The 24,263-nt window shown below is 39.6% G+C and overlaps 1 protein-coding gene across 1 annotated transcript in view; it reads right to left on the reverse strand.

Annotated features, from left to right (window-relative positions):
• Positions 1-872: 872 nt before the first annotated feature.
• The window catches only part of LRRC1 (leucine rich repeat containing 1), a gene marked incomplete at its 5' end in the record, with an annotated part of 123,103 nt that continues 99,712 nt past the window's right edge, over positions 873-24,263 (reverse strand). The window contains 6 exons of the mRNA XM_084257471.1: positions 873-1,299; positions 3,331-3,467; positions 4,597-4,769; positions 12,347-12,462; positions 21,737-21,820; positions 23,988-24,106. Of these exons, the coding sequence (XP_084113597.1) occupies positions 1,141-1,299; positions 3,331-3,467; positions 4,597-4,769; positions 12,347-12,462; positions 21,737-21,820; positions 23,988-24,106 (788 nt within the window). The 3' untranslated portion in view covers positions 873-1,140. The remainder of the gene's footprint in view (positions 1,300-3,330; positions 3,468-4,596; positions 4,770-12,346; positions 12,463-21,736; positions 21,821-23,987; positions 24,107-24,263) is intronic.

Consider the following 24,263-nt stretch of genomic DNA (forward strand, 5'->3'; position numbering starts at 1 on the left):
TGTTACACGTTGATTCAAACTATTTACACATTAAATTGCACTTATAAAGATAGCAACATTTCTATTATGGTTGTAGATTACTCTGCTTTATTGTGGTTTTATATCTTGATATAAAACTTTTAAAGCTTTCTTCAATAAAAATCACACTTTCTTTTGCAGTAAATAATTTACCCACTGAATTTCTGATCCAGCTTTCTCTTTTTGTGCTTTTCTGCTCTATTTTATGTTACAAATGGCACATACTTCCCGAGCAGGTAACAAGCAGACACTGCACTCATTATGAGAGATTCATTCATGAGAAGTTAACGTGTAAGAAGTAAAATATTAGCAGTCTAATCCTTTGGTTCACCATTTTTTAAAAAAATCAATTCATATAATTTACAAATCAGTGATAATTCTTCTTTTTTGGTTAAAAACAAATCTGACAGGTAGATTATAGACTGAAATCCAACACTGCTTTAAAAGTACCACATTCCGAGTCTCATCGCACTGCTTCAGGATGCTATTGTCTACACTTGGTTTGACATGACACAGAATACAGTAAGGCACGAGTGGATGATACAAATAAAAACAAATACTTTAGGACTTTGTTTCTGCACAAATACTAAAATATGTACCGTTCTCAAGATAAAATAACAAAAAAGAAATACATATATTTTGTTATGAAATACCTATACAAAATTTTTTAAATTTACACCATCTGAGCTGCCAAAAAAGGGTTTAAAAAAGTATCGATTTTTCCCAATACACAAAACTATCTCTCATCAGTAGGCCCAAGAAAACTTGGGTTCAAAATGTCCCAGCACTGTATGGGCGGGAGGAGGATAAAATTTCCCCGTCCTGCGCTCCCTGACCCCAACACAGACAAAAATGAAGGTCAGCTGTTTACAGTAGTGTGTTCTACTCATCACAAATAACTAAAAATTAGAAAGAAAAAAAAAAACACGATGCTGGGAGAGCACTGGGGTGATGACTGGCTGACGGAGTAGAGTAAGGCACTTCCTTGGAGAGAGCAGCATCCCACATGCCACACAGGCGGCAACTTGCAGGTTCTGGCCAAGACGAAGGACTGCCTCAGAAGCAGATGGGACCATCTCAACAGCAGGGGAAGACACAGGAGGTAAAACTTGGAGGTGAATTCTACACAGAAGTGGTTACTCGGTCAATGGCGTGATTGACCTCATTTTTGTTGGAATCCAGTCCTTTAGCAGCATTCATGTCGTTCCGTAAATTCTCCACTGTCTTTTTCATGTTCTTTAACTCCCCGGGGTGTGGAGTGGCTCGCCTCAGAAGTGTTCTCTGAAAACAAAGTGGAGTGAGTGTTTGGGTTTTGTTCCATTCTCTTGCAATCACACAGCTTCAGCTTCCAGGCAGCTAGCATTCCAAGACAAACCTTACCTTCTCAGAGATTAGGAATGAGAGAAGGTGGGGAAGCTTTCTTTGGTGCTAGGCCCATTTATCAAATGCCTACCAGTAGTAAGAATTATTTTCAGAAAACTTCTTAAACTATGAGATTAGTATAAGTTAAAAATAAAGTTTTAGACTCTCTGGTGGTGCAGGTGTTAAAGTCTCAACGATATCAAGCTATCTATCGCCAGCCACTGTGGTAGGCATGAGGTTAAATCCCCGGCCAGGGAGCTAACCGACATGGCACAGCAGACCTCTCCTGTCTTTCCAGCTATTCTCCTTAGCAGTGCATTTCAGTAGATCCTCCTGTTCTGATCCCCACTCTGTCTCTGGTGAATCCTCTCATGCCCCACACCTCTGGCCTACACCCCTGTCTTCTATGCATAAGTAAATAAAAATAAATCTTTTTTAAAAAGTTCTATGAACAGCGAGAAAAAAAAAATGAAACATTTATAAGATTTAATTGTGGGGTGTGGAGGAAGAAAAAGATAAAAGGGGGAAAAATTCTAAATTAAAATCACTATAATGTTCTACTATTACCCAAAGTGGTTCTGGCTTCTGTCAACCCTGGAGGCATGGGAGTTGAAGGGAAAAAGGAAGGCAGAAAGGACTTCTTTTCTCATTTGGTAATGTGTGTGCTATTTATATGATCAACTGAGGAAAGCCAGCATTCTTCTAACACAGACCACAGTGCTGGAAGTGAAGTAATAGGGTATGGGCAATTTTTTAAAATGATAGTTAAAATATTACATGCAATTTAGCTCATAAAATAGTATTTACATCTTTTAAATGCCATGCCCAGGAATTTTACACAGCGCTAACACAGGTTAGCAAAATACTGCAAGGGCACTAGAGAGGCAATGAAGTAACTGATTCCTATTTTGCACTTTACCATGACAAGTGGATAAAATCTTACTTGGTAACAAGTGAAGTAACACAGACTCTAGGCAATAATTAAAAAAACACCCTTTGTTTTGAGGAATGCAGGTATTCCCTGTAAGCTCCACTTAGGAGAATCTCAGAGTTAAGGAATTTAAAAAGCTAAAGACAACATGTAGGAAGAGATCAAGAGTCATGACTAACTCTTGGAGATGCTGCATGGCTGAGAGACACTTGAAAGTTAGGCTGAGCGGGACTTTCAAATGGATTCCCGATTTTCTGAGAAAATCCAACTCAAATCACAAAACATTTTGCATGAAGGGGAAGGTGGTCTGGTTATGTGAAGAGTAGTCCGGGCGGGGCGGGGGGGTGGGGGGGGGTGCAGTGGGCTGAGTGCAGCGCTATGCAGCCTCTGCGGCGCGGGTTCAATTTCAGCCAGCCAGGGAGAGACCCACATGGTGTGGCAGACCTCTCCTGTTGTGCCCACTGCTCCCCTCAGCAGTACTTTTGGTCCGTCTGCATATTCTGGTCCCCATTCTGTCTCTGGTGAATTCTTTCACCCTCCCATGCTTCTGGCCTGTACCCCAGTTCTTGTGAAAATAAATAAATCTTTGAAAAAAAAAAAAAAAAAAAGAGAGAGTAGTCCAGGGACAGCAGAAGTCAAGCTGAGTTACACCAGGAAATGTGAATGGAACCCACATGGCACAGATATAAATGGGGGGTGATGAGGAGCAGGAATTGCTTTCATTTGCAAATTTCCAATTAGTTCTAAGGAAACAACAGGGACAGGAGGGCAAATGATCATAAAGAAAGAAAAAGCAGCACCATAAATGATTCAAACAAAAGCCCAAAAGTTCCATTTGCCTAGTGTACATCTGATAAATCAGTACCGAGAGTTTCATTTCTAAATCTTTAAATGCTGAAGGCAAAACGGGGAACAGACTATTTGGAAATAAAAGAAATCCTTATCAGGTGCCATGGTCAATCCTTGAAGGACCTTTAATTTTGAATCTCCATGAAGACCAAGAATCTCCATATCCATACCGTTTCATTGTCTTCTTCATCTTTTTCATCTTCCAAAAATCGGATTGCACTGACTCTGTTTACTGCACGCTCATTCCAGGCTTCGTCGGAGACATCATTCACCAAGCTCTCCAGCGCGCCACAGCGGGGCAGGTTCTCTGTGGTGACAAAGACCACATCAACAGGGAACTCAGGCTGCTGTGACTGGCAACTGCTCTGCAGTAAATCTAATGTCAAGTAGGCAAAATCTACAGGAGAACCAGGGGTGTAACAACAAAAATAAAGAGGGCACACCATTGTTTCAACCTATCTTGGCTTTAAAAGAAAAAGTCCTGGGCCTCCCCCGGTGGAGCAGTGGTTGAGCGCTGGGCTGCGAGGCTGCCCACAGCCTCTGTAGCGCCGGATATTCCCTGGCCGCAGGCGAGGGTCCCACAAAAAAAAAAAGAAAGAAAGAAAAGAGAAAAAGTCCTGTCTTGGCTTTAAAAGAAAAAGTTGGAACAGAGTTGCCCTTTCTTTTCAATAATGCATAATTCTATTTGAGATCATATAAAATATCTGCTAAATTAATGTTGAGTATTTCATTACAGAATGTCATAGTAATTCCGATTCCTTTCTTTTGCGTAATTCTTTTCTATACTACCTTCCAAAACTGTCTTATGATAGTCTGGTGGCTACACATGATGACACGAGTACTTTCCATAGTTACACGCTCTTGCGCATTTTCTCTTGGGGTCTTAAAAGCTCATCTACAAAAGTTGAGACAGGCAAGGTGATTATGGAGTCCTCGCACTTTGGGAACTCCTATTCTCTCAGAACACTCTAGTTTCTCTTTTATCAAAACCAGTTCTCAGCAAGAAATTTATAATAGCTATCTGATGTTAGTGCGAATATTTTTGAAACATAATTTACAAAGCAAAGGTACAATGACTCGAAACAACCCACTGGCTTAAAAGTAGTTTACCAGTGATGGTCAACACTAATCCACCAGACCATAGGTTTGGATTTTAACTAGCTCTATAGCCTACAATATTTTGTATTTTCAGCATTAACTATAATTCAAAACCAAAAGGATATTCAAGGAATTTGATGAAAACGGCACTTTTTCTGCAAAAGTGCAGAAAAAGAGGTGACCGATAATGACCTCAGCAACAGGGTTGGCTTTGGGGCAGATCAGACAAAATACAGATGAGGGAGTAAGTGGCCTCACAGGCAAAATGCACAGGAGGCAGACATCAGCTCCTACTAATTCTTGTGGCCATCTGAATACTGTCCTTGAGTTAAATTCACCTTGGCAGCTAGGTTCAGAAGGCAGTTGAGGAAGTAAGACACAAGTTAAAATCTTCTCTCCCGTGGTGTGGTCTGTGTCTGTCTGGAACGTGAGCAGAGGCTGGGACTGGTTGTCAGATAACCACAGTGCCTTCAGCTTCAAGGTGGTCAGTGAAAGAGGCAGATGTAGCAACCTAATTTAAAATAAAAGGAGCCATCAGGACCTCAACTTGGCAATTAAGTCCTGTTTTTTATCACAAACAGGAAAAAAAATTGTAGCAGTTTCCTGGGATTGTCTTCAATCTCAGGATTGAAGATTTTATGTCTATAGTAAAAGATTTTATACTTATAAGATATTTGATTTACTCTCTCCATGTGGAGTCTTCAATAGGTTACTGTGCTTCCCTTTTTTGCAATCACTTCTCTCATCAGGAACTCGAAGCCATAGGACAAAAAATGAGGAAATTATAAAACACGTTATTCAGTCTTGACTAGGAGGTTTCAATTTAAAGAGTAAATACAAAAATCCAGTGTGGAAGGAACCAGAAGCCTGAGTTCCTCCTACTTCAGTGGCAAATGACTCACTGACAGGACTGGCAGGCAGCAGCGGGATGACATGTTTACAGCAGCTCATGGCTTATCAGAAAGAGGAAGGAGATACCTGGCATGCTGAAGAGTTTAAGTTGCAGTTAAAATAAAGATTAAGACCAATTTTAAAGAACATCATCTGCTTTCTATAGGAAAATAAGTTCAGGCATTCTTCTTTCAACCTTCATCTTTCCATTTCTGGAAAGCTCCTCATTCTCGGATTCCCAAGTTATAATTACTATCAATGTCAGATAGTTTGAGTTTCAAATGATTTAATATATATTAAAGACTTCAAAAATTTTAATATGACACTTACTGATTAATTCTATATTCATTTTTACAAAAATATTTGACAGATTGGTTGTGGCCAGTCAGATCTGTTTACTAAAGATTGCCAGAAGAACAGGGCCTCCCTGGTGGTGCAAGGGATTAAGCACTGCGCTATGAAGCAACCGCAGCCTCTGCAGCATGAGTTCCATCCCCGGCCGGCCAGGGAGCAACCCACATGCGCAGCAGACCTCTCTGGTCTCGCCCGCTGCTCCCCTCAGCAGTGCACTTCGGGCAATCTGCCTGTTCTGTTCCCCACTCTGTCTCTGGTGAAACCTCTCACCCTCCACATCTCTGGCCTGCACCCCAGCTCTTGTATGCATAAATAAATAAATCTTAAAAAAAAAAGATTGCTACAAGAACAATCATGTACTCAGTACTTGCCACCTCAGAACAGTGGTCCTCAATCAGGGGTGACTGGACCCTACAGGACACTGACAATGTCTGTAAATATATTTGGGGGCACTATTAGCATCCATTGAGTAAAGCAACATTCTACAATTCATAGAACAGTTCTCACAACAAACCACCGTTCAGTCTAAAAAGCTCCTAGTGCAGAGGGTTGAAAACACTGTTTTAATGAAAGCCAATGCTTTGCACAAGTCTACTATTTCACTTTGAAAACAACCAAATCCTCTGTAGATACCAGAAATATAGGGTTTAAAGAATCAAAGTTACATTTGATCAAGTATTTTCACTCAAAGGATAGCTCCATGTATTAAATTATGGATCAATCTTAGACGTAACCTCATAAGCTAACAACAAGGAGCTAATCACCCTATGTTAACTACAATATGAATTACACTTTCTTAAATCTCTGGCCCATTAATTCCAGAAGAAATTACATAACAGCATATATTCCTGGGGCTTTTTCCCTTAAAAAACTGTAGATTTGGGCCTCCCCTGGTGGCGCAGCAGTTAAGCGCTGGGCTGCGAAGCTGCCCACAGCCTCTGCAGCGCTGGTTCGAGCCCCGGCCACTGGTGAGGATCCCACATGGCACGCAGACCTCTCCTGCCATGCCCGCTGCTCCCCTCAGCAGTGTACTTCGTCAGTCTGCCTGTTCTGCTACCCCCCCCCCCCACTCTGGCAAACTCTCTCACCCTCCTGCGCCTCCGACTGTACCCAGTGCTTGTATAAATAAATAAATAAATAAATCTTTAAAAAAAATTGTAGATTTATTTCCAGTTAACATACCTGGGAGAAGTACCTATAGAGATTACCAATAGATTAATATTGTATTATTACCAATCCATACCATTTCAAATTGACAGACTTAAGAAAACTAAACTAGAACTCTGTAGAATTATTAAAAGCAGCTGTACTCCAGCATTACAAAATAAGCCTAAGTAAATATAAACACAAACTGGTTAAGTTACTTTAACAAAGTGAAAAAAAAAAAATGATCAAAGAGACTGTTAAAACAAATGCATTAACAAACTTTTCTTAAGAACAATTAGCATTTTTTGCAGAAGATTTCTAATGTGCTCATTATGGAGGTGAGAAAACACTTTCTTTTCATCACAATTAGTCCAGAAAAGCTGGCCCAGCCCCACAGGTGTCCTGGCCCGGGGCTGAGCACGCATGGTGGAACTGCACCGCACATGGGAGTTGGGCTTCAAATCAAAGCAGCCGTGAGAACTGTGTAAATTAAAGTATCCTTGGAAAGACTCCAGGCATCAGATACTAACATATTGCACAAAAGAGTGTCAGAATGGATGTCATATGTGTATTTTTAAATACCAACCAGAATCCACGCAATGCACTGACATGTTCACACCATTAGGAGGATACAGAGGCTTTGAGAGAACAGCAGATTTTAACTTCTCTTCTCATACTGAGTTACTGCTTCTTTCAGTGTGATAGAAAGTGAAATCTCTTGTGCTTATACAACAAATTACTTCTCCCTCTCTGCAAAGGCTGCTGCACATATACTCAAATGCCCACAAGACATGTATTTGCCAGGCATGGAAATTGCCTTTTTTATTAAAGGAATATCTGGAATATACTGTGAAAGCTTAAATTACATTTAACTCCACATTGTTTTATTGAACAAAAGGATAATTTCTCTTGAAAGTCTATTCCTAGTTTTTGGCAAGAAATCCATAGTCAGCATCTCTACCTTTCTTAGCCATGGGAGCAAAAGGAAAAAAGCCAACATTCAAAAGAACTTAAAATACAAGTCCTCAAACATGGCCACCTCACCTATTTGGATGAATACTGGCTGCCCAGCTGAATGCTAAAGCAAATATATAAATAAAAGGCTAAACGGAGCAACAATAATAAATAATAACTTCTAAAGATGACAAATCACATGGTAAAAGCTAAAATAAATTACTAGACTCTACAACAGCAGACCTTGTAATCACATTCAACCAAGCCATGTAAGATTAACGAGTTGAGCAAACACCAGTTTTCCTACAAAGAATCAAAGCACTGACATGAAGATGGTTTCTGCTGGCCGAGCACATACGACACACAAGCTTGTGCATAAGCGTCTTGTGAACAGTGGTGATCCCACTGATATCAAAGAGAGAAAAGACCTTGTTCCTGCCCAGGCTCACACAGATTCTGCAGGCCAAGCAGCGCTCTCACTGACTCACTGCAGTCTGGGGAAAAAAGACACACGCTTCTCTGTGAGTGAACCATCCCAGACATCCATGCATGTAGGAAAAAGAAAAAAATGCTTACTTTCCACAGGAGTTAATAATGCATTTTTTGTTTATTTGGGTACCTTCTGTACACTATAGACCGAACACAAGAAACCACAGTCCCATTTGTACACATCTCCGTGTTCTATTTAGGACTACATACACCAAAATAAAAACACTGCAGTGGCTATTTCCATCAATAGTATAAGGACTACAGCAAATGAATTGGTTCAATTCACCAAACCGTGAGCCTCTCATTTCCAGTTATGACCATGACCAGCCCAGACAAAGCAACCTTTCCCACCTCTGAACTTCATCACAACTGCTCTGTCAAATTTATTTAACAATAAAAAAAAGGCCTATTAATTAATGTACTAACTTAACCTATGGTTGAATTCTTATTACACAATTGAAAATGTTTCTTACCTCCTATTAGAAGTTCTAAGCATATTTTTTACAACTGTTTTAATGATATATAGACAGAGCATAATCAGTGAAAAATTTAAATATCAAAATATCTAAAGTAAAAGTAGACTATACACTCGAGTCTCCACACCTCCCTCAGGGGAACTGCTATTAATATTTGGGTATATTGAACAGATAAGTTCTTTAAAGAATAAAAAAGGGGTGCTATATACTGTTTAACACTTGGTATTCTGGTAACTTGGTATATCACTTGGTATCCATGTCACTTATTCCTTATTTAATGAAGGAATCATCTCAGTCCTTAACTGGTTAGTATTCCAGACTGTGGCTACACAATTGTATTGTGTTTTACCTTTTAATATTTAAAATAACATTTTTCCAACTTTGGGATATAATTGTAAATAAAAAAAGTACAATGTGATATACTGTGAAATGATTACCACACAAGGCGTGCAAGTTAACACCTCCATCACACCTAATGTAATTACTGTTTTGGGTGTGTGTGTTCGTGTGTGTGATGAGAACATTTAACATCTACCCTCTTAGCAGCTTTCCAATATATAATACAATATTGTTAACTATAGTCACCATGCTGTATAATAGAGGCTCAGAACATAAACACCTTATAACTGGAATTGTGTTCCTTTAATCTAAATGTCCACATTTTTTCGACCCCTAATCCCTGGCAACCACCAATCTGCTCTCTCTTTCTATGAGTCTGATTATTTAGATTACATACAGTATTTGACTCTCCCTCCCTGTCGGATTTATTTTATGCAGCATAATGCCTCGAGATCCATCCACATTGTTGCAAATGGCAAGATTTCTTTTGTTTCTCATGGCTGAGTAATATTCTATTTTGCATATATGTATACATGTGTATACATTTTGTATACTGTATATGTGCATGTATATATACATGTATATGCACATCACATCTTTATCCAGTCACCTTGTCAGTAGACACTTAGCTTGTTTCCATGTGTTGGCTATGGTAAAAAAGGCTGTAATGAACATGGGAGTAGAGCTATCTCTTCAAGATTCTACTTCCATTTCCTTTGGATATTATACCCAGAAATGGAACTGCTGAGTTACATGATAGTTCTACTTTTAATTTCTTGAGGAGCCTCCACACTACTTTTCCTAGTGGCTGCGGATATTTACATTTCCATCAACAGTGTATGAGAGTTCTCTTTTTTCCCCACACCCTCACCAACACTTTCTATCTCTTGTCTTTTTTTATAACAGGTGTTTAAATAAGTGTGAGGTTATATCTTTAATATTTTTATTTAGCTTTTTAAGCAATAAAATTCAAAGGTAAAACTATTTTCCCATCGTCAGCCCTGTTTCTAGTATAGTACTGGTACTCTGAACATTGTAAGGCAGATACTCAAATGCCCAATTTGTGTGGCTGGTAGAAAGATCAGAGGAAGGAGGAGTCTTTCTCTAAAAACTAAGGAGTATAGAGACATCCTGCAGGGGAGGGGGAGGGTGTGGGATCAGAGGGAGGGAGGAGCACAGGGGACTGAGGTGATGGTGCATGGGTGAATTGGTGGAGGAAATTCTATGGGGACTACACCTGAAAGGGGGGAGGTGGGGAAGCAAACATTGTTCAAAAATGAACAATGATGTAAAATGCATATAAATAAATTTTAAAAAATAAAATAAAAATTAAGGGATAGCTGATGATACAAGATGCCTCCTGTTCCTTTCACAGAAGGCTAGATGTTTAGTTTTCAAGGGACATCTCACAGTCATCCTTGCTGTAATTTATTCTATCCATTATCCTTAAAAAGGAAAGCTTTTGGAAACTAATAAGTAGTTTCCCTGTTGCCATTTGCCACTTTTATATGTTTGAGAGAAGAGGCAGAATCTTCTGTTGAATTTGGTCTGATTTCCCATGGTACGACTTTTTTTTGCAAGTTAAAAGGCTGACATGGTAGCCTTTTTTTTTTTTATTAGTTTCTATACTGATACTCTAAATAAGTGTAATTAAGTATTTTAATAGGCTTAAAATTTGGTCATGAATCTATATATCATGGATTAAATGACACACTTAACTGACTCAGATGACAGCCATGCCACTCAACTTTTTAATGGGGTTTTCTCCACCCAGTCGAAGCATAATAAAAATTAAACTTCCCTTTCTTCTGAGACCTGGAGAATGAGACCTCTACTCAGGTGGAAAAGAAATTTTAGATAGCAGAATACAAAAATTTCAAGATTTGGTGATGCACATTCATGCTCACCAGTGTAGCAGGAATCAGGGGAGGTTTGAAGTCATTGAGTTTCTACTGCTGGAGGCAAGAGAGCAAGGGAGAATAATCCTTCTCATGCTATAAGTTTGTTGTTTAGCTCAACAGAATATCAACATTCAGCTCAACAGCATCTTGAGTTTTCGTAACCATTTAGTGGTCTAAAGAATCTATCAAAATGTCCTATAAGCACTTACTTTGAAAAGATGAACATTCCTTGAGGTCATAACTCATTTCCAGGACCCAGATAAACACTGCTATTTATTTAGCACTGCTGTCCATAGTCCATTAGCAAGAAGGAAAAATAGGGACTTGTCTCTAACATAAGTGAACGGCTAATCAGAACTTAGGACACAATCCCCCAAACATTCTTCAGATGGCTGGTATTTACCATTTAAACTCACTGATTATCTTCCCCTGGCTAAGTACAATTTTTCCTATCTCAAAAGCAATTTTTTAATTCATTTTTGAAATGAAGCAGGTGATCTATTTCACAGTGGTCTTCCTTATACTCAGCAAAACTAGGATTTTTAACTTTTTAATTCAATCAACAGATATTACCAGGCATCCATTGTGTCTCTGGCACTGTGAAGGCACAAATGATACAATGACACATGAGCTATATCTCACTTAAGGTAACTTTAAGTTAGGATGGCTACCCACACATAAGCAAGCAGTTATTACATAGTGCTGTGAGTGCTCTCCTGGGAATAATTAAAATGTGCCTGCTGAGAGACAAAGGCATGTGGAGAAAATAAAAGCTTGAGTGATAAAGAATAGAGAGTCCCAGGCAGAAAGAACAGCTTGTGTAGGTTTAGCAGGAAGGAAGAGCACGTGACATCTGAGATATTAGTTCAGAATGATTGAAACAAATCCATGTTCTACAAAAGTGAAGAGAAGGCACGTTCCAGAAACTGGTGAGCAGTCCAACATGATCTCTGACCACAGAACTTGAGAAATGGTGCTACAATGACTTTGGCAATACCAGTCTGACATTCCACGCTTTTCGCGGCCTATGAATCGCTCAGCAATTCTGACATTAACTATAGATCCTCCCACCAGAGAAATGCCCCAGAATATAATTGAATTTACAATTTCAGAGGGCTCAGAGTCACTGGCAGAGCACATCAAGACCCCTGGTTAAAATCTAGTTCAAACTCATTCAAGCTCATTTTCCAGAAGAGGAAACTTTGAGGTACAGGACAACTTACAGAAGTTAAGGTAAAACCTGTCTCCCAGCTCTCAAGCAGTGATCATTCCTTTACATCAATGCACTGACATCCTGGAAAGGATTTCTGCAGAAATATTTACTTTAAAGCACTCTATGCTCAGGGTTTCCATGACCTCCTCTACTTCATCGGGCTAAGTCACTCTAGTTCCTGAACTAGAACTCCCAGGGCCTGGGTGATTCAACTTAATTGGTATAGATTCTGCATGACGAAGCCAAGGCAAGACTGTGAAGATGCAGAACAAAGGTGGAGAGGATGGACAACTCTCTCTAGTAAAACAAAACAGAACACACTTACTTGTTCCCTGCCACGTCCAGGACGTGAAGCTCTGTTGCCTGTGACACTTCTGCAGGTATCCGAGTCAGTCTATTGTCACGCATGCAGAACACAGTGAGGCTGCAGCACCCGCCAATCTACAGTGGAAAAGAAAATACACCTTTTGCCCAGGTCTTTTGAAGGAGGTGGGGTAGGAGCAGAGTATCTTGTTTATCAAATGGCATGACAAGGTTGCATAAAATTATTCTACAGGATTTTAAGGCTCACTGATGCCCAGTAAGCCTTTTATTTATGATTAAATAAAATCATACAAAATCCTGAAGAGTCTAAATAAGTTCACAGAAATTTCTGTAAAACAGTAAACACACATGTTCTAAATTAAATGTAGAAAATAAACAAAATTTTCAATCTGAAAAGAAAGTTAATTTCCACTGTTATCTAATGAAACTGCATCTCTTAAATGTATTATGCTACACAGGTCTGGATAATTGTTATTTAATATGGGAACTCAAGAATTCCAAGTTGCAAGTTAGGTCAAAGATATCTCATTCACACACACAAGCACACACATGCACACACACGCACACACACAGAGACACACACACACAGAGCTCTTTGACCACCTGCTCTTTATATTACCTTCAGTGTTCTCAGTGTTACAGTTTATTTAAAAAAGACAGTGTGAGAGAGACAGCTAACAGATGATATAGTACATTAATGCCCACGGCATAATTTTTAAATAGTTTTTGGTCATTCACAATTTAATTTGGTAACTTCATTTTCTGTTGACAACTGACAAAATCAACAGTGTCTTAGCAAACAGTGAATTTTATAAACACATACACATTAATCTCCTCAGCTATGACCTGATGAGAAAAGCACATATGTCAACATATGCATTTATTCTGAAATTGATGACCATTTTTTTAAAATAAGCAATTCAAAAGGTAATTGAGCTTTATATGAATCTGATCTTCAAAAAAGAACACAAATGCAAAAGAATTCAGTGATTCTCTTGAACAAATTGGCTGTGATATTTACAGTCAAGAAAGCTGAACCACGGGGGGAGGGAGCACAGAGAAATAGCTGGGTCCCAGACACAGCATATTGCAGGGCTCCACACAGCAAGACATTCTTCTTAAACTTGCTGTCCTAGAGTGACTGCTAGGGAAGCTCATGAAGGAATCTATTGATGTCTGACACATGGAAAAATATTCCACAGTCTCCCACTTGGGGAGGGGCAAGAGGCTCGAATCTGCAATGATATTTGAATATATCTCCTGCTCTTTTCTATTAATATATGTTTAATAAGTATGTATAATATCTTAAAAGCAGAATACATATTGATAAGGTTACTGCCTAGTTACCCTCATGCACAATCTTAGCAGAGCTTCTTTTACGAATTAATATAAAGATCCTGAAATAATAGATTTAACCACAGGATTTTACCATAATGAAAGTAAAACATAAATAAACACAAAAACAGAGACTAACATTTTGTTTCTGGTCACCTCGAAAACTCCCAGATATGGAGGAAGATTTGTAGAGAGTCCCCTTTATTTCTAGTATTCCTATTTCCCATCCCAGCCAAAATGTCCTCTAAAACATAGCTTGTAATTTTGATACTGCTGCATCTCACAGAAATGTTTTTTGTCTTTCTTTCTAAGTCTTACCAACCACCCAAAATTAACTAAACACTCTCTACTCCACAAAGTCTTCCCTACACTAACCTCCTGACAGCACAACTATCTTAAGAAGATTCTTCAGACCCACTGAGCAACTGTTGATTGGCAGGTGACCACATGTAATTAGGGTACTTGGAAAGTACAGTGTTCATCCTGTCTCCCCATGTGGGAAGCCTGTCTACCTACCAGCATTTCTCATTTAGGTGTATTCACAAATGTATGGTTATTTATTTACTTACTAGTGAAAGGTTGCTACTTAAAAGTTATTACGTGTTTCTGGGTGTAGTAATGGAGACAACAAAACTATTTTCCTAGTATCACTAGAGTGATACTCATATTTAATAAATATAGAACCTCTCATATTTTATACATATAGGACCTCTCTCCTATTTTATAAATATAGGACCTCTGCATTGTGTATTAAAAGAGATGTGTAACAGAAGCTTGTGTGGGGTCTGACATGGCTTCCCTGCCATGAGGAAGGAAATCATCAGTTGCCCAGGAATTTAACAGAAGGAAAGGAATCAAACCCTGATCTTTTTTTAAGGACGGAGTCTCTGTGATAAATTTAGAAAATCCCAACAAAGATGTACTCAAGGGAAGGAAGTCCAAGGACACCTTCCGTCTCATCCTGCCCCATGTGGAGAAGTGCCTGCCTTGAACTTGAGGTTCAGGAGTGGCTCCAGGGGAAGAGGACAGTCTTCTAGGTCAGCACACGGCTGAGTCTGGACCCCCCACAGCAATGCCATCCTGGCCTGGGTTTTTGGTACTCCAGGGAGACAGAGCAGATAATATCAGTTGAATATCCATTTACATGATCCTCCTGGTGGAACAATTTGCTCCTGGATGTTGCAGAGCCAAGAATCCCTGGTGATCTGGGCCATTTTGTCATGAAGCTGTGCACGCCCTCAGCCACTGTGAGGTATCTGTTTAGGGACACTGTCCCTGAGACAAGTAAGCATTTTCAATGTGTATCACAGGTCTACACTGTCTATTCAAAAAAACTACTTAAAGTGGGTCAGAGAGCGCTCTAAAAGTTGTTAGAGGGATGAAAGTTCTAGACAAGTTAACATTCCTTAGGTACTGGGGGGAGGGGAGGGCAGTAATGCTAACTCCCAGTGGAATGTGCAGCTCTCCACTGTGTTTACATCTCATTTATTTATTTTCTTTTTTTCTTTCCCACTCTAATCTCACACCCATTTGAGACGTCAAAGGGTGGAAAACAATTGCATTTAAGAGCCTCCTAGGCGCTCTGGGTTGTCAGTAGAGTGACCTCCTGATCCCCATTGTCTATGGTTTTTGAAAACAATGCCAACAAAGCCAGCACAAGAATTTGTCTGTCTGTCGCACAGTGTGCTAGGGAAGACTTAATCACCCCTCAAAGGCACAAGCTGTCCCAGGCAACATTCACACAAACAGAGCTCTCGTTCCAAAACAGCCAGGAAGGGATGGCTTGAAACTTTGACTTTCAGAAAACACTATTAAACAGTCAAAACCGTAACTCAAAACATATAGTTCTTTATAGACGTCAAAGGGGAATGTGGTGCAATGGAGGGAGTGGATACTTTGAGATCACACAGATATGAGTTAGAATTTAGGCTCAGTCAGATGTTTTGTGGGTTTGGACATGTTACTTTAACCAAAAGTAACAATAAGGATTAAGTTCAATGACACGACATATATAATTTAGCAGCTATCACAGAATCGGGCTTACTGCTGCCGCCAAATGAATAGGGTAGCTATGGTTTTTCTAAGCAGTGAAAATTCCAGATCCAGATGATGAGTGCAATTAACACTTCAGCCACCTACCACATTGTTCAAACTGTGCAGATGCTAGAAAGCTCTTCCTGAACCCGCCAGAACTTCTTAAAAAAATGCCTTCCTGTATCACAGTGACCCTTCATACTAGCAATAGTGAGGACCTGACATGAGTTCAGTATTGTATTGTATATGTGTGTGTGTATGTGCGTGTATACATATATATATATATATATATATATATATAATTCATATGTATTTTCACTTTCTCTTTTGGATTCAGGAGGCAGTTTACCGGTTCCTAAGTGGTCATGAGGATAAAATATCTATCACTTAGAAATTCTGGGAAACAGTGTGACTGTTTAAATAACTTATTACCACTTATGTAGGAAGCTGGTATTTTTAAACCTCCCTTAAACCACATAATAGTGCCTTCCCAGAATACAAGGGGTGGGACTTGGATTCTCTAAAAACTACAGAATGCAGTTGAGAATTCTTGTTTAGCTGTCTTGTGTCTCTTAATTCAAGATGATATTGTCCTTAACTGTTTGGCACTGATTTAATCCATCTCAAGGAGATGGGACCAACGGATCACTGAGCAAACCTTTAGTCAAGTCACCTTTTACTAGGTATTAACTGTCTGCAGGTGACATTACCTTAAAGAAGATAATCAGAATTAAAAAGAAAGTCCATACTGGCCACTTTTGTCTGCCTATATTCTACTTTGTGAATGCCTGCCAAAAATATAAAGGAAATTTTATTTCCTTCAGTATCTTTATTGTGATATTATTTCTAACAGAATTAAACTCACATTTGATTGGCGAAAAGGAAAATGTACACTAAGCAAAATCTGGTCTAAATACAATTTGAAGACAAATAGTATGTGTAATTTTAGAAACCAAAGGCTCTTTTTGCCTTTCCCATCATCATCTGCGGTATATTATTGAAATGTTCCCTACCTCATAAATATTCTGGAAATTGTGTGGCTTTGGGACTCCCTGAGTTGTTGGACCACTGACATCAAAATATCCACTAACAGCTATGGCATTCTTCTTTGCTAATTATAAAAAACTTATGTGACTGGAAAATAGAACCATATATAATCACACATGAAAGCACAATGAAAAAAATAACTCAAAACAAATCCTACCACAAAGAGAAAATCAGTATTAACATTCTGAGGTACAATCTTTCAGTATTATCAGTATGCATTTGTGATTATACATATATACGTTAACAGAACTAGAAACAACACTATGGCTTTTAGTACTTTTGTTCACATATGAAATCAAGAACATTTTCCCATGTCATTAAATTTCTAAAATCATCTTATTGGCCACATAATTATTTCATCCTACAGATGTACCCCAGATTTCTCAACAAAGAGTCCACATTAGTTCTGCCATTTCTTTGCTGTGTGATATTGGGCAAGTTTCTTAACCTCTCTGAGTTAAGTTTTATAATCTGGTAGAGGCTGATAATGATTTAGCTACACCTCGTGGAACTATTGGCAGAAAAATAGACAGGAATAAACATAAAAGCACTTGGTAAGGTGTTGGCACATGTTAGTTGCTCCTATGTACACTTTAAGAAATATTTTTGTGCACATTCTTAGTGTAAATCCTTCACTGTTAGGTTAAATTTCTAGATATGTAGGATCTCCTTCTCTGTGATGCCCCCGGGCTGCCATTACCTTCTTAAAGATCAGAACTCTAATTTTCATGAAGACAAATCCATCAACTGCCTCTTTTATGACTTATTTCCTCTGTCAAGTTTAGGAAGTCCTCTCCATCTTGACATGCAATAGTCAACTGTATTTTACTTTAATACTTTTAGGTCATGCTGTCTTGTTAGTTGTCAAAAATTCATTTTAGAATATGAAGGAAATTTACACAAAAATAATTTTAAACTATAATAAGGAAGAAATCAAACCACAAAATGAACCTTCTATTACCATGGATATTTCTTAATATTATAATACTATTTATGGGTAATTAACATTTACAGGTAACCTAATTTAACAACAACAACAAAAAAAGGGCTGGTCAATGATCTTCAAATCCTATCTTATCTTACTTGAATGGGTAAGTGTGACATAGTTAGATCACTTTCATTTTGACTTGATAGAAATAAAAGACTGGACTCCAAACTTGGATATATGCTTAATTTCTTCCAGGCAGAAAGTCTTTATAGTCCAGGTTGGCTAACAGTAATATTTGACTGGGGAAAAATTATAAAGTTATGGATCACTGTTCATCATACCCATGAACACATATATCCAACTCCCTCTCTATCCATGAATCATACTGCAACACAGTCTCTTCTGAATTCTTTCCTCCACCAAAAATAAGGCTTTAGGGAGCCTCCGGAAGCATATATAAGTAACAGGATGAGGAATAAAAGACACAATAAGTGGCTTGAAAAATCAGAAGCATGCCACATGTAGCAAATAAAGCAAATCTAGCCTTTCCATTAGAAATAGAATCGTGCCGACAAACCAGAATTTTGTGAAGACAGATGAGCTGCCAAATTATGCCTTTCAGAATTTCTGAATAACTTAAAATATAACTCACAGAACAGCATTCTTTTGATAGAGAATAATTTGAACAAATCTGACAAACACATAACAAAATATGGTTCCAGGCCATGCAGTCATTTAAAAAAAAAATGAATCTAGAGGAAAATGTCCAATATTTTACAATGAGGAACACACAAAGCAGTCAGCTGATTTGAGTCTTCATGCATTTAAGAAGCAACATGGAAGTTAGAGATGGAACTGTGATCTGAACAATACTTACAAGATGACAAGTTTACCTGACTTTTCTAAATTTCCAAGCAGCTAACAATTAAGAAAACAAGAGACATTCGTTGATTTGCAAATGTTTACTACAAATAACACCACAAAACACAAACATAATCTGTTATTATGACCCACATAGTACAAACATTTTCCCCTCAACCATTTGGAGAAAAAAAAAAGATAAATAAATCTTGCTAAGACTAAGGATCTATGATTTAATATTGACAATATACAATACCAACAAATTAAAAGAAAAAGACAAAGAAAAAAAGGAACTACACAACGTATCAGACCAATGGCAATTAATACAACTATGGACTTTTGGCATATAAATTGAATTGGTCAGCATTTCAGTTTAGATATGTCATGCATGCAACATACTTATTTAAGAGAAAGTAGTAAAGTCTTAAAAGAAAAGAATCCAATCAGGAGGGTGCAGAATTTGATCAAATGGTTTCAAGCTTGGAGTGAGAGCACACTTGTGCACAGACACATTCACAGGTGCTATTCCCCCTTCTGCTAAGCCACATACACACACACATACGCACACACACACAGAGCCACAGGGCCTTCCACACTCACTCACAGAGACAGTGGCACAAAGGTGCTGCCCAAACCAACATGACGCAATTGGAGGTCAGGAGGCTCTCAGTGGTTTGGCGACTCAGCCCGATGGTCAGAGGCAAGCACTCAACCATTTCTGCTGGGCTACCAAATTGTGAGCCGCGGCAGAATTGGAGACATGTGGACATGTGCTCAGCGCATTTCCTACCGTGGGAGCTGAGTGTGTGTGAGGAGGATGAAGGTACGCAGGAAAGAGTGATTCCTAAAAATCCAAACATCCTCTGGTTTACCAGGCAGTAAAAGAAAAGAAGTATACTTTTATACCTTTTTAAAACTTCAGATGCCAGAAAACAAACCGCAATTTCATAGAAAATGGGTAAAATGTGATAACTAAAATGCTTTGAGGGTGGAAATATTTTCATATCATGAAAAGCTGTGCTACAAAAAAAATTCATGCCTCGAGGCACATACGAGGTAGCACCAGCTAAACAGCACAAGTGTCACTCTCTTAAAGTGAAAAGAGGACTAGTGCTAAAGGATGGTGATGGTTTTACAAAAATACACTTTTAAAGCTCCTGTCTAGAACGTGTCCTTTTGAAAGTGAGAATAAAAAGCAAGGAGAGTTGGGCCTCCCCTGGTGGCGCAGCGGTTGAGCACTGGGCTGCGAGGCTGCCCACAGCCTCTGCAGAGCTGGTTCACTCCCCGGCCGCCGGTGAGGGTCACACACACACACAGAAAAAAAAAAAGCAAGGAGAGTTAGGGGCATGTGATGAAACTTTGTGGGAATTTAAAAGAGGTCTCTTTGCCATTTACCTTGAAACCTACTCCAAGAATGTATCAATTTTCTAAAATGCACATTAATGCACTTGGTATATTACCAGTATTTTCTAAAACACTACTAAAGATAATTTGACCTTTCTTTACCGAGTTGAGGTCCTGCCTTACTCCAGCCACACAGATGGAAAGGGTGGCTGAACCTATATGACCTGAGCAGCCAACTTTTGACTAGCCAGTGAAAGAGCAGGGAGCTGGATTTCAGGAGACTGACCTTTGGAACCTGGTTTTAGGGACTCCCAGCTCTGTGAGCCCTGGCAAGGACAGCTTCTCTCTAGCTTCTGTTTCCTCATCTGTAAAATGAGGACAGCCTCACGACCTCTAAAGCTGTTGTGAGGAGTCAATGAATTAACATACACGAAAACATCTAGTATGGTGCATGACACTGAAAAGGAAAGATATAAATCCCTTCTACTTCTCTGTGTGCATTTATGTGTCCAAACTATTACCTATCTGCATGTGCTAACCAACAAGAGTGAAATTAATATTCAGAATATCAGCTGTGTTTTGGTTTATCACTTTGGTTCCAGAGATTAGAACTGAAATGTGTTGATTAGCCTAAGTTTCAGCTGGGTCCCAGTTTAGCTGAGATGTCGACTTAAGTCTCTCTGCTGGAAACAGTTTTATTTAGATGCCAGGGAGAAGCCTGAGACACCCAGGACTGAAGACCAAGTTCAAGAAAGGAAAGCAGAAACCAGACCAAATTCAGACACCTCGAGAAGTGCCCTAGGAAAATAAGAACCCCTCAACTTCTGGCTGGTTGGGTGGCAGCTTTGAAAGTATGTCAAGATATATGATGGAATGGGTCAAAATGGAGAAACACAAAGAAAGCCACCCCTGGACGTTGATCTGTCACACAAAACCACACCTTTTTATATGAGGTTCTGGCAGAGGGGAAGGAGCTCACCAATAGCTCATTTGATTGAGGTGGGTGGAGGGGGAAGAGGGCTTACATTTAGTTGTAGGCTATACTAATAATTAAAAAAATCAGGCTCCATACTAACTTCCTCCAATCAAGTTCTCCTTGTTCCAAACAGAAAGTAAGCCTTCTTTTTAAACAACGCATTACAAGCCTCCTTGTTTGATCTACTGTGGGCTTCCTCCTCATTCTTTTCCTATTCACCTCCCTTGCCAGAATTTAAATGCCTCTAGGTCTGCACAGCTACTTCTCCACAATGGATGGTGGCTGTCTCTTTTCTCCCACTTGGAACACTGACAGAAATATCCCAAGAATCTGGCCTTCGCTACCATTTGCCTTCCTCTACAAGAACATCTCTGTGAAGAGCTCATTCACTCTTTCTCGGATGTGAACGTTGCCCAGTACAAGTGCCTAGAGTCAGGGTTGCGTCAAAAACCGTTCTTATAATTCCCATGGCTTATGAAGCAGTTTAACTGTATTAAACTCAATCAACATCAAAGTCCTCTGCTTCCTCTGCCAAACTCCCGAATTCTCCATTTCTGTCCATGGTGTCAGCATTCTGTGATATCAAGCCCAAAACCTTGATCTCTGTCTTTCTCCCTTTTAAAATCTGACCAGTTCACCTTTGCCAGCATGGTTCACAATCAGGGAAACTCACCTACTCTCTTTAATGTTGTTGAAATTCATTCTTTCATATAATTCCCCCAACCATCTCTATATTCACAGATGAGAGTGTGTATGTCCTTAAATGGTACCATGTAAGATTTTAAAGTATTTGGCATTTTGATCCCTTGTGGGTTGATATTATTATTTTATAATTATTATTATGCTAGTTTGTAAAAAGCACATACCTCTTTTGGTAGTGACACCAATTTATTTCTGTCTGCATTCAAGTTGCTCAACTTCTTAAGTTTTCCAATGCTCTTAGGTAAGGTCTGTTAAAATAATGTTTTATTATTAATTTAACAAATATTTGGAACATGGGTCACAGTAAAAGATCTTTTCAAGGACTTAGGAATATAAGCTCATCCTATAAGAGAAATATTTTTTCCTGAACATCAGATATTTGGGGGTTTTTTTTGTTTGTTTGTTTGTTTGTTTGTTTTAATTAACATTTTTATAGATTTATTTATTTATTTATTTATTTATACAAGCACTGGGTACAGTCAGAAGCGCGGGAGGATGAGAGAATTCACCGAGCCAGAGCGGGGAGCAGAGCAGGCAGAAGGACCGAAGTACACTGCTGAGGGGAGCAGCGGGCGGCAGGAGAGGTCTGCGCGCCATGCGGGACCCTCCTCCGGTGGCCGGAGAGCAGCCAGGGATCGAACTGGCACTGCAGAGGCTGCAGGCAGCTTCGCACCCCAGCACTCAACCGCTGCACCACCGGGGAGGCCCAACATCAGATATTTGTAAAGATTACTTAAGGAATACGGAATTATAGAATTTACATTTGTGTTGAAATGATATCATGTTGCAATGAAATGAAATCAGAAGCACAGCGCTGGAACAGAGAAGCACTTAAGTAAAGAAGAAATGAAGGCTCTTCGATTTAAGTAAGTGAGCATTTACCCTCAAATTTCACCCTCAAAATTCACCCCTTCCCTGCCTGCACCTTCGAGAACCACACTGAAATGGTAGCTTCGATGACTGTGGAAGTCAGAGGGCCAGGGCAGGGAATGAGAACCCGGAGCAGGGGTGTCTGAGGTCAGGGAGAGAGAGCTGTGAGGAGAGCACAAGGCCCTGTAGGAACCAAGCCAGAGTCCACAGGGACTGGGTCGGGGGGTGTCTTCATAAAATCCATAGGTGAATATATTTTTAATAACTGCTGTGACTATGATGTGCAGGCCAAAAACCATGACGCAGGATTGGAAGACTTGGTCTTCTTAGCCACACCTGCCAGAGGAGGCTGCTTGAGCTACCTGAGGAGAGACTTTGCTGGGCTCCCCCACCAAGTCTGTGTCCTTAGTCTACTCTTGCTATCTTTTTTGGCTCTTTTCATGTAAAGAACATTAGTTATTCTTTTTATAAAGAAAGGAGAAAGGGATAAAAGGAGAAGTAGTGTAAAAAATAAATCGATAAGATGGAGTTAAAGAAATAAAGAAAGGGGGCCTCCTCGGTGGCGCAGCGGTTGAGCGCTGCCCGAAGCCTCTGCAGCGCCGGTTTGATCCCCGGCCTCCAGGGTAGGGTCCCACATGGCGCGCAGACCTCTCCTGCCACCCGCTGCTCCCCTCAGCAGTGTACTTCGGTCCTTCTGCCTGTTCTGCTCCCTGCTCTGGCTCTGGTGAATTCTCTCACCCTCCCGTGCTTCTGACGTACCCAGTGCTTGTATAAATAAATAAATCTTTAAAAAAAAGAAAGGTACAAAAGTAAACGGAGGAAAAACAGTGTCCTCAAGACAGCTAAAAGAGAAGAAAAAGGAGATAAAAGCAGAGGCAGGAGTAGGAAGTGACAAGGCAACTGAGATTTGGAGTCCCCATGCCAAGCTAGTCTTGGCAGGAGGTGTGTGCCCCGCCTCTGCCCAGGGTAGGGGAAGAGTGGTCCAAGTGCTCACTTCCACCCCTGACTAATAGGGCAGGGTAAGATCATAAATCAAAGCCCATCAAATACCATTCTCTGGCTAGCTTAAAAAGAACATTTCTCCTACAACCCTAACCAAGGCTCTCCCTGGCCAACCACATATCTTTCCCTTCTCTCAAACTTTTCCCACTTGTTCAAAGAAACTAGACAGAACAATGTTTCCTCATTAGTCCTTGGACACCCTTGGATACCCGGGCAGAGGCATCAGCCATGGAGAGTGGTTTACCCCCCACCTCCCTGGGGAGGTCTGTGAGATGTCAGTCAGTCCTAGTACTGAAAGCATGGCAAGAAGGACCCACTCTCTGACATGGAATCTAAATGCCATTTTCTTCATGTAAGCAGGTTAAAAACCAATCGCCTTAATGTCACAATCGCCTTTGTTTCACAAGTCTCTTTTTTAGATGTAGCATGTGGAAATTTCCACTTAGTCCATTCAAATTGCAAATAAGTAGACTCTACCCTAATAAGTATTTATGATATAGAAACCACACTATAAATAGCCATTTGCATGCGCAAACCACTCACCAGGAGCCGGTTTTCTGTAAGAACTAATTCAGTGAGGCTTTCACAGTCCCCAACTGCTTCGGGCAACTGTGTGAGTCTGTTCTGATCCACCTTTAAGATCGACAGTTTCTTTAGTTTTCCTGTAAAAGTGTTATTTAAACTCATTAGCTACAATTGTATTCAAATAATCACTTGGTATTTCCTATCTGCAGTTGTTATTTCTTTTAAACAGTTATTTGTTTTTTTTTCCCCCTCATCCAGCTTTTCAAATTATGAAATCCTAGCTCACTAAAGGTT

The sequence above is a fragment of the Talpa europaea genome, assembly GCF_964194135.1.
Source record: "Talpa europaea genome assembly, chromosome: 2".
In the NCBI taxonomy this organism is placed as follows: Eukaryota; Metazoa; Chordata; class Mammalia; order Eulipotyphla; family Talpidae; genus Talpa; species Talpa europaea.